General features: G+C 45.1%; 1 protein-coding gene across 2 annotated transcripts in view; it reads right to left on the bottom strand.

Moving 5' to 3' along the window:
* Nucleotides 1-1,966: 1,966 nt before the first annotated feature.
* LOC119386813 (uncharacterized) overlaps nt 1,967-11,869 on the bottom strand; it is a 41,555-nt gene continuing 31,652 nt past the window's right edge. For both annotated transcript variants that reach the window (XM_037654085.2, XM_037654083.2), the window contains exons 4-5: nt 4,274-4,610; nt 1,967-2,293 (exon numbers count right to left, since the gene is read on the bottom strand). In XM_037654085.2, the coding sequence (XP_037510013.1) occupies nt 2,059-2,293; nt 4,274-4,610 (572 nt within the window). In that variant the 3' untranslated portion in view covers nt 1,967-2,058. The remainder of the gene's footprint in view (nt 2,294-4,273; nt 4,611-11,869) is intronic.

Below are 11,869 nucleotides of genomic sequence, written 5' to 3'. Positions count from 1 at the left end.
TTGTCAGTCGTCGCCGCCGGTGTCGGTAACCGCTATCGCGTGAAATAAGAAAAGAATGAAATGAGAAACAAATTTCTAGGATCGGGTGGGATTTGAACCCGCGCCCTCTGCATGGCAGTTGAGTATTTTACCACAGAGCGACGCTGGTGCTTGTAACGGTTTCGCAAAAATACTCAATAAAGGCAAGGAATCCTGTTAACATATGTAATATAGCGTGGCAGAAGAGTAAAATAAAAAGTTGGCGTCACGCAATGCGAATTGCGCAACGAGTCGGTCATTGAATGCTTCCATCCCTTTACAAGGGCTCAGCCATAATTCATCATCATCAGCCACAGCACAAAGTTCACATAATGCCTTACAGATGTGTAGCGGTATACCACGATTCTAAGAATGACCAAAAGTGGCATAGTGGGGGTTTCACTGCTTCAGAAAAATTACGATGATTTATAGCGTAGTGGGTACCTTGCATGTGTACCTGTATTAGTTGCCCCAAGAGAGTCTACAGCGGGCTCAAGATAGGCCGTTGTTCCAACTTTCGCTGTGACTGTGCTGCGTGTTCTGCGCAGGCTTGGCAATTTTTTTTATCAAACCGAAACGAAAAAATTTCGTTCCGACACCCTGCATATGAGGGTCATATATTTAGCAATAAGGAGTGAAACGACACCTTTTTTTTTTCTTAGAGCGTGGCGTCGCGGAGTAAGGAAGAGCCGCACCTATTGTTTGGTGATGGTCGCATCTGCTGAATTTCCCTCATTATGAAAGACCTTATATAGAATCGCGGAGGTTGCAACGTTATAAAGCAGTGATTTTAGGCCACGTAAAAATATTGCCTTGATTGTCGTCTTCGGAACGCTTGGCTTAGTCGCTGTCTGCTCGACATCGTTGGAACACTTCTCGCCCAATCGTGGACATATGAGTCCGTGTACACTATCGGTCCTTCCTGTGTCATCTTGTAGTGGTGGTGATGTATTATTTCGAATTACTCCGGTGTTAACATGTTTTATGCGTAATAATTGTGATGGCAGGACCCATAAGACAAAAAGATGAGGCCACGAAGCTAACTTTCGGATGTTTAGAATACCAGTATGAGCATGCGCAATATGTCTTTAGATCTTATGGGTGTATCAGCTGTTCTTGCTGGCAGTGCACCGACTTCTAACGACGCGGAGGATGCATTTCAGCGCATGTTCTCAGTGTTCCTGCACTCGCTCTTATTTTTAGAAGCTTTGCTTGGACAGTTGGCGATGAATCATAGGCAAGCGCTCGAGATCGCAGATTCACATAAGGAAACACGATAGAGGGCCATGGAATGTCTCTCTTCTTGTGTCTTAGTTCTTAGACGTTGCAAGAGAAATGAATAACAAGCAGTCCTTCCGTTGTAACGTGACGCTGGCATGCACAATTCATCAAATCAGCGAAGGTAAATATGCGCCTTATATAAAACGCCACTGCATAGGTCTGAATTCGAAAATAAATAACAAAATAGCATGGCTCGGAGCACAGTGCAGTGGGAAACAAGGGTACAATAAGGGAAGATCAGCGGATCCAAATGCCTGTGTCCGTTTATCCTTCCTTCGAGTGTGATTTTTTGCCATTGCGTTATGCTACAAGCTGTTCCACGATGAAGTACGAAAAAGCCCGCATTGGAGCCCTCGTAGACAGAATGCTCCACCTGTAGCACTAAAGCGAACGTTCCATTCAAGTGATTTAAGTGCTCTGTATGATACATAGCGTCCACTTGACAGTTCTTTTTGCTTATTTGCTCAAGACTTCTTTGTGATCAGAGCGATGCAGGTTATTACTTATGATAACGCATATACGGCATGACAGGTGCGCAAGAAAAAAATGATTGCCAATACGCGCAAAAGAGAGTACTAACGCGTCAAAAATTAAAATAGAAAACTGTCTACTTCACGTAAATTGTCCATAGGGCATATACGTTACCTGAAGAGGAACTACAATTGGAAAACACCAGCGGCGCGTCACATAAGAGGACAACTGATTTGTGGACATGCGTATTCATATGAGTGTGAGGACAAGAAAATCACGATGAGACATTTATTGCACTCTTATCTGGTCGTTTCCTTGAACGAAACCGTGTAATGCATCTAGAGCACCCTGTATCGTAGAGCGTGTCAGCGGCTGTAGCTCTCTTCTGGTAATTTCAGCGATGAATTTCGGCGGTAAGAAGAAAGCGGCGACAGAACTGACTGCTCCGATCGGCGTAACAGTGACGTATATTTTGTCCGTCGTATTGACAACAACATTTTTTAACGCTAGTGTGGCGTTTTGTCTGAAAAGAAAAAGGAGATCAGAACGGATGGCGTTAGGAAATACCACAAGACAGAGCATTATGTAAAGTACGTACTGTTTCCTACGTTAGAGACGACTCTTATCGTTTTACACGAGAATAAATTTATGCAAATTGTATTATACTAATCCCATGGTTATCCCGATTTACACTTTATAGAGAGACCAACTTAAAAGGATTTTCCTGACTTCTCGGGCTGACTTACAATTAAAAAAAAACGTTTATATTTCATGTTAACTCGCAGATATTTTAACCTGGATACAGTAAGCTCTTGAGTTCTTCTCACGTCAGTTTAACAAATACTTCAGAATAACGAACTTTTAGAGCACCCTCCGCAGTTCTTCTATGGATACTATGCAAAAATCTTTCACTTAAACGAACTTCTGAACGGCAACTGTTTCAGTTTACGGAACTTGATCAGATGGCCCGGGCTCATTTTATAAATACCTTCATGGAAGTTTCGTGCTATTCAGCGCTGACGTTAGCTGGACGTCGAAAGCTACGTCAGCGCTGAAAGACGTATGCATAGATCATGAACCATCACAGTGATTGGTTGTCAGCAACACTTTGTGTAAAGAATATGCGCACTGTGATAGCGGCTCGTTATCCATGATTATGATGATGACATATGTTGTTTAATGGCACAAGGGCCAGTAACGGCCAAATAGCTCCATAGTGGCACGTTACCGGTGCTCAACTATGAGATTTGGAAATTGTTTGCAGTGTTCTTCCCAAAAAAAGAAGAGTGCGATGTGGAAGATGCAACGGCAGAGGGACATTCAAATCCTGCAACGCTAGCCGAGGTTGTAAGACACCTCGCAAAGTAGCGAGACTTCATGTCTGAGCAAGAACTGTGTGCCATTGGGAGGGAACAAAAGCAAACACTCTGGATAGCTTTATTACTTTGTGTGCTTTAATTTACCACTGCAAACGAAAATGACAGTTTTTTTTTTCAAAGAGAGACAGGCAGCAAATTAACTGCTACGCGCTTCGCATATGTCGATGTGCACAACTCTATAAACAGAACTTCACACTTTTGACTCGATGTATGCTGTAGCCTATGCGTTCCATATTCATGTGAATTTTCAGTTAGTGAACTTTTTTACTTAAGGGAACTATTTTCGTGTGTCCCGTGGAGTTCACTCAAGCGGGTGGTAGTAATAAGTGCTCGGGTTTTACGTGCCAGAACCACGATATGATTATGACGCACGCCATAGTGGGGACTCCAGAAATTTCGACCACCCATTCTTTATTGAACGTGCATCAAAATCTAGGTATACGGGCGTCTAGGATTGCCGCCCCCATCTGAAATACGTTCACTGAAGTGGAGTTCAATGTAACAACAACAACAAAACGTTCACCGTACATAAGCAACAGTACGACGGGCGTTCTTGACAAATAGCGCTTGCTTTTGAGAGTACTGATAGATGCTTATTGGACCTCTGCACGTAAAATTAGGAGTAAGTAAGCAGTGTACATCTAGATTAATCCTTAACAGTCACAATTTATGTAAGTACGCAGAAATTTGCAATCAGATAATGACAACGCGTCCACATAGAACTTATGCGGCATTTCACGGATTTCTAGGCGATAGTCTTATGAATGAGTCACCAAAAAAATTAAGTTAGGCTCGAAAACGATGGCAAGTTTCTCAGGGAAATTAAAAAGACACTAAACTAAGCGACCTTTAGCTTGGAGACATGGGGTTAGTAAAACCCCATAACAGTTGTGGCGTTTTATTTTCGAAAGCCGCGATATGATTCAGGCGTGAAGTAGGAGAGAAGAAAACGAACATTGATCTTGGATTGTTCAGTGGCGCGCCTAAATGTCGTTCTTGCAGTTCGCCTATATCGGGTACGGCCAATTCAACCCACCTCCTTGAACATCAATACCTCACCCTCTAAACTACCACGGCGGGTGTCCTCGAGCTGTTTGTGTCTCTATGTAGTAAGATGTACTCACTCGACAACTTCGATGATGACTCTCGCTGAAATTCTGGACTTGACTGCGGCCGTGAAGTCGGCCATGAACGTCCTCACGCTTGCAACAAGCGCCACGGTGAGGTTGCGAACGGTCACATCGGCGTAAATGTACGCACCGCATTCATCTATGCGGGCGACCACGTCACCCGACTGGCGCAGCCTCGGCAGCCCTTTGACGGTGCCGTTCGTCACTTTGACCCGAGCGAGTCTGGCGAACATGTCCATTGTGAGGGCGGGCAGCGGGCTTGGGTCAAGCTTGAGTATGTCCAGTGCATTCCGTACGACCACCTCGAACGTCGTACAGTGAGTACATTGTACTGCGTGGGGTGGAGAGAGCAAATTCAAAAGGCAATAGTAATATGCGAAACCTTGTTACAGCTCGTACGCTGTTCTGCATTCGATGGTGAGTGTGAGTTCAAATCATGAAAACTGATGCTAAGGGTCATGCAGCTCGTACATTATTCTGCATTAATGAAGGGAGCAAATTAAAACTACCCAATATTATGAACTTTTTGTTAAAAAATTGGGGAAGACTAACGAAACAGCGCAGCTGATGGCATTTCTGCATTCTCCAACTCGCCTCCCTCCTCCATTCTAAATGACAGGGCGTGGTGCTAACACGGACACAAGAAAGAAGTCAAGACACCACAAACGGCCTCGCCCCTCCTCCACTTGCCCACTTCTCTACTTTACCCTGTCCCCTCTTCCTCTAAATTATGCTACACCCCTCCGCCTTTCGTTCCTCTTCACCCTCCCTACCCATTCCCACACTTTGCTACACATGGCTACGCTGTGCTTTACCCGCTCTCCTCCTCTTTTACACCCTCACACCACTCCTCCTCACTCTCACCTCTCTTTCCCCCTCCTTGTTATACTCTACTATGCATGGCTATGTCATACTTTACCCTCTCCCCTCCTCCTTACCTCCTCACCTTCACATCAACTCTCCTCACCCGCCTCCCACTTCACCCCTTGATATATTGTACATGGCCTTGCTTTACCCTCTCCCCTCCTCATCCTGAATTTCTTTGCCCACCCCGTCGCTGTAGCACACTATGCATGGTATGCTATGATTTATCCTACGCCCCTGCTCCTTTCCATCCTCCTCACCTTCACATCACTGCTCCTTACCCTCGCTTCTCTTTCCCACTCCTTTCTATACCATACTATACGTGGCTATGCTGTGCTTTAACCACTACCCTCCTCCTCGTCCTTACATCAGTCCTGCTCAGCTTCACTTCTCTTTCCCACCCCTTGCTATTGGCCGCGAGATCGACCTATTGGCCGCGAGATCGAGCGGAGTCGCCGCCTGGCGGCTACTGGCTGAAGAGCACGTAGTGTGGATTGCTTCCTGCGTCGTCTGCTAGCCACGTCGTGTTTGCATGTGCGAGTACGTCATGCACGTTCTCAAAGGGCGGTGTGTTCTGTTGTGTTAGCGCGAGTTTAACTGCTTGTACGTATACCTAACATGGTTTACAGAATCAAATAGGCTTGCTCGGCTGCATGCGCATTGTAATAAAATCAGTGAGTGCGACTTTCGAGAGGGCTGTGTATTGGGTCGTACGCTTCGTTCGCCAGAATCATTTCAGTGTTGGTGCCGCTTTCTGGTTTAAGAGCATCCTAAAGTGCGCTTGGCGTAGCCCCAGACATGAGGAGCATCAAATAGTGTGTGAAGGCAACGTTTTAGCGACTCGTTGGTAAACAAAAATGAGGCTCTAGGCCGTGTACTTTCGCCCCGCCGTGGCAGTGGCAGCTTATAGATTGTGATGTTTCTTTCGTGGAAGTTACCAAGCACGCGCCACTTGCACATATCCGTACACACTTTCTCGAACTCCAGCACAAGTACACTTGTCCTGAATTCTTTACAGACGCCTCAAAGTCCAATACTTCTGTGTCGTACGCAGCGGTTGGTCCATCCTTTTCCGATTCCGGTATTCTGCACCCAAACTCAAGTATCTTCACAGCGGAAGCTTACGCGATACTTGCGGCTGTTAAGCACATAAAACAATCAAAACTACAAACTACAAAAGGCAGTTATTTACACGGATTCCCTAAGCGTGGTGAAAGCTTTAAGAACTCTGAAAAAACACAAAAGCCCTGTCCTTGTCTCGCTATACTCTCTTTTATGCACTATATATACACTCGAACAACATGTTGTAGTGTGCTGGGTGCCAGGGCACCGCGAGATTCCAGGCAACGTGTTGGCGGATCACCTAGCAGTACCCGCCCACGAAAACAGTCCCAATACACTCGTAGCTATTCCCCCACTAGATTTAAAACCCTTCCTCAAAAGAAAGATCAGGGCCTTTTGGCAGAGCACATGGGATACGCAGACAAGAAATAAGCTACACGTTGTCAAACCGCACCTGGGTAATTGGCCGCCGGTATCGAAGTCACGCTACACAGAAGTTACACTTTGCAGACTGAGGATAGGCCACATACATAGTACACATTCATATCTTTTGTCTGGAGGCGACCCACCTCTGTGTGATCACTGTGGCTAGCCACTAACTGTACTCCACACCCTACTGCAATGCACAGAGCTAGACGCTCTCAGAAAAAAGCATTTTTCATCAATATACCTGCAGTTCCCACTTCATCCCGGTATGTTCATTGGCAGAGAACCACTTTTTAAATATCAGTCCCTCTTTGAGTATCTAAAAGATGTACATAATTTCAACGTTATTTTTCCAGGCGCCCGTAGCGCGGTCTCATGACTGAGGCTGTTGCTGCGGGAACTCTATCAAAGGAAGCACCTGCCTCCCGGCCTTTGGGCTCAAAGGCCTTGAGGAGGCATTCGTGCAGTTATCCCGCCTCTCACTTGTAAGTACCATGCTCACTCGGCATTTATCCTACACCCATAGATCACACCACTTATCACTGCCATAATTTTATACTGTATACACATCTTTTACGCTTCTTTAAAGCACGTGATTTTAGGCCTCTATACAGCCACAATGCACCCGGTCATAGTAATCATTGGTCATCGCTAACACCACATAATAGACATGGCGCTCTTTGGCCACTCATGGCCCTTGCGCCACAAAACCCCAGTAATCATCAATCATCATCAGCCGTGTACTTTCGCGTTGTTTTTAGGTGTATAACTGCGGCACTGTAGTTCATCGGTTATGCGATGAGCTTTAGTTGTGCTTAAGATGTCCTTTTATTGTACGGTCGTGGTCCCGCTACAGCGAAATATTTCTATCAAGTGAAGTCTGACACTTCGGTACTCAAGCTGTCTTCTAAAAAAACAGACAATAGAATGACACGGCAGTGATAAAACGGAGTTACCTCGCGCAATTTGAACTTGGGGAAAAATTCACGCTGAACCACCCGTGTGCTTAGATTTAGGTACGCTTTGAAGAACCCTAATGTTCAAAATTATTCCCGACGGCGTGCCTTAAATTTCTGTCGTATAATTTCACGCAAGGTCTCATCCTTTTTTATTACATTACTTTGAGTGTTCGTGTGGAGTTGTTACAAATTGATGGAAGACAGCGGACGTTATTTGTTAAAAAAAACACTTATTCCATAAAATAACCAGACCTTTGTTGCATCACACAGATCGTGCATGTAATCAATCAATGAAAGCTCTGTGCTAAACTCTTACCTTTTTATTCTATTACTGGAGCAAGAACAAGTGCGTACGCGTGGAACGTCTCCGTGGCGCTAAAGCGCTGTCGATCACGTAGCTTTCCTGACTAAACTTATCAACTGTCCTACATTTCATGGGGAACTGAACAACATTTAAAAAATGCGTATTTGCGCGAGCAGTGCTAATTTCACAGGAATATGGGCTGGTATACAAATGGACAAGAAGTAAACACTTAAGTAGTTCAGTTGTGCTACTGCAGTGCGTAGTACATAGAACACAAGCCCAACACGTACAGAGAAAACAACCAAAAGCGTCATAAAGTGCTAAGCGCAGACTGTCATCCAGGGCGAACATCCCTTTCATCGGCAGATTGCGCTTCTCTCACTGGTAATAATAACATTGGCTGATCTTTGTGCATCGATTCTACAATGAAGAGCTTATATATTACCAGTAAGCTGCAATCAACACATTTCATTTGCCGGGTAACGGCTCAAACCGCTCACAACAAAGCGCCGCTGTGTGCATTTGTATACGCACCGCCGACGGCCTCTCCACACTAACGCGGCAACGGTGCTGCCACCTATAGGTCGATCTCGCGGCCCAAGAAAGCGGCACCAGCACTGAAATAATTTTGGCGAATGAAGGGTACGACACCAATACACAGCCCTCTCGAAAGTCGCACTCACTGATTTTATTACAATGCGCATGCAGCCGAGCAAGCCCATTTGCTTCTGTACACCATGTTAGGTATACGTACGAGCAGTTAAACTCGCACTAACACAACAGAACACACCGCCCTTTGAGAACGCGCATGACGTACTCGCACATACAAACACGTCGTGGCTAGCAGACGACGCAGGAAGCAATCCACACTACGTGCGCTTCAGCCAGTAGCCGCCAGGCGGCGACTCCACTCGATCTCGCGGCCAATACTATGCTGTGCTTCAGGATAACTTCTTGGTCGAGTTGGCGTTTACTGATCATATTGTAGTACTGCAAAGTTCGTACAAGAAACGGAACAGAAGAAGGAGAGGAAAGAGAGACAGGCGCTACGCTCACAACTGTTTATTCAAAAGGAAGGCTTTCTATATATACACAGACACGTGCACGCGCAGAAGCACAATAAGCAGACATGGGCCCAAACGGGCAATATACGCATGTCACCACCCTCAAATATTTACCAATCTCATTTCAGCATCATAGAGCGCAACAGATGTTTGACTGACGCATGCATGACCATTCATTCGGATGTGACAGGGCTATACCTTTCACGCGTGGTTTTCTTCTTGCTTCCGTCTGGCATCCTAACTTCAGAAAATCGCGGGCGGTTCACAAAGACTGGATCTATATATGTGCAGACAGATCTGAATGCGCAGGTGCACACTCGCATCTTTCTTTAAAACATTAGCGTGCTCCCTCGTTCGGTCGTTAAAACATCGGCCAGTTCGGCCGATGTAACATTTGCCACAGCTGAGCGGAATCATATGCACTGCTGCAGTGTAGCAGTGCACGTAACGTTTAATTAACGTGGTTTACTGTACAACCGCTCGGAAGGCCGCCCGTGAATCGTGGGCAGAGGCGGGACAGTTTACTTGGGGCAGAAAGAAACGGCAGGTACTCCATATCTGTATGCAACCTTTTTAAGGTTTTGGCTGACCTTGCGAAGGTATGACACTACTTGTGCCTTCTTTTTACGCTAATTTTAATCGCCCACGTTAGGCGTCTTGCTGCTTCCACGTTTTTCCCGCTGCTTTTACGTTAACGTTCACGTTAGGCTTCCTGCTTTCAGCTTTTGGAGCAGAGCTTCCGGTACCGATGTCATCACCGAGCGAGCGTAGCCGCCCTTTGAAAGTCGTTGAGTCTAATTTTCAAAACTTGGCCCGGTGTCTGGTTTTTATGCATCTGCGCATTCACGTGTTTGTGTATATATAGGAAGCCTTCCTTTTGAATAAATAGTTGCGAATGTAGAGCCTGTCTGTCTTTTCTCTCCTTCTGCTTTTTCCTTTGTTTTACGAAGTTTGAGCGACTACATAATGCTCATAGTGATTATGCTATGCTTTACTATGCATTTACTCTCCTCCACCTTTTGTGCAGTCGCATTCCACATCTGTACTCGGCTTTCCTCCTCTCTTAGCTTAACCCTCCCCCGGTTCGTTAAGTTAACGTGGTCTACAAACGGCGGTACTCCAAGCTTAAGCAGTTCTGCCGTTAAATGCGCCCAACAACTAGTCAGGAATACGGAACGAAGTTTACAATGTTTTTACTTCGTAAGCGCTCTTTGCCATTGCTGGATCGCGGTCACTAATTACCGGTTCTCATTGCAATCGGCTGAACGATTTTCTGACGAATAACAGCAGCGCAAGAGCCCTTTTTTTGTGAACGCTAGTCCTGTCTACCCCCTTTCAGTAAATATGTTTCTCGAACCGCGCCTGTGTTGCAAGGTTATTGATGATGAACTATACCTTTAACATGGTGCTTCAGACTATTTAAGTGACCTCAAGCTTCCGTGGCAAGAAAGCTTTAATGAACTGCCTTAGGCATCTAAAGGGTTCTGCGCTTTGCTCATCAAGTTGTTACCGCTAAGAGCCACGGATGCCTGATAATGACGGCATTCAACCATCGTACGAGACACTGCGGATGCAGCTGCCGGTAGGTATGTGTAAGTGGCGCGGGTTACTGTTTTAGTCTGTCATAGAGCAGAATACCGACGAGTTTATATATATATATATATATATATATATATATATATATATATATATATATATATATATATATATATATATATATATATATATATATATATATATATGTATGTATGTGTGTGTATGTGTGTGTGTGTGTGTGTGTGTGTGTGTGTGTGAAAGAGAAGTGAGAGTGAGAAAAATGTAAGGAACATAACGGAAGACTTCGGTTACTACATGTCTCACGAACATGGAGCTTGCAAGACGGAATATTATTTGCCGTATCGAGTTGGTGCAAACGTTGCACACGTTGCTCTGCTTTTCGTGTACTCACGCTGGCATCACTTTTCAACTCAGTGATGCCAGCGTCCTTTAATACTTCTTATGGTCACGAAACTGCCGCCTCAGTTTCATATGGGGCCAGAGGCGAAGCTGTGTATGAGAGGGCATGCGAACGCTGCTATCGCTGTAGCTGTGTGTGGGACAGCCTCGGTGTTCTAGCTGTCCAAACTTCCGCGACGGTCGCTTTACTTTCACGTAGGTACTTTTAACACACAACATGCGTAAATGAGTGCCTGAGTGCATCGTAAGTCTTGAAATGAGCACCCGGACGAAAAGAGTAGCCGCCCAAAACGTGCAGCTCGCGGTGGCTTCAGCCTAAAAAACTAGGGGTGTGCGAATATTCGAAAATTTCGAATAGCGAATCGAATAGCATTCTATTCGATTCGGTACTCGAATCGAATAGTACATATTCAAAATACCGAATATTTTCCGAATAGTTTTCGAATAATCAGCGCCGACGGGAGAACGCGAAAACAACTAAATTCTGGAACAGTCAACGATCATTTTTCTTCTTTAATCACTAAATTACCAATATGCATGCAACCCAAGATTTTACGAGACTACCGACGCTATATTGATTACCGGATGAAGGTGTTTTTTCTGAAAACTCCACTCTTACTCAATTTTTACTATGCTGCATGCACCTGCATCGCATTACCCAGTTCGTGTCTTCGTCTTGTAATAACTGAAGGGGACTGCGGCTACATTCAGCTCCACGAATTACAACAGACGCAAGTGGTGTGTTTGCATAAATATTTCTTGCCGATACAGCTTTCAACAGTGATGTTCACACGCTTTCGGTGCCGAGCCCCATGTTGTTAATGACAGGTTTATCCGTTTTATTACAGCCTTAGCTGTATGCGTGGTGTTCGGTTAAAAACTGATTAGTTTTTGTGTCTCAATTTTATTTAAAAGCAGGTGACAAACCTTGATTGCGGTATCACTGCTGTGTTTC

Source organism: Rhipicephalus sanguineus, chromosome 3 (genome assembly GCF_013339695.2).
Source record: "Rhipicephalus sanguineus isolate Rsan-2018 chromosome 3, BIME_Rsan_1.4, whole genome shotgun sequence".
Taxonomy (NCBI): Eukaryota; Metazoa; Arthropoda; class Arachnida; order Ixodida; family Ixodidae; genus Rhipicephalus; species Rhipicephalus sanguineus.
The sequence above is the reverse complement of the archived record's forward strand: the minus strand, read 5'-3'. Positions and strand labels throughout refer to the sequence as shown.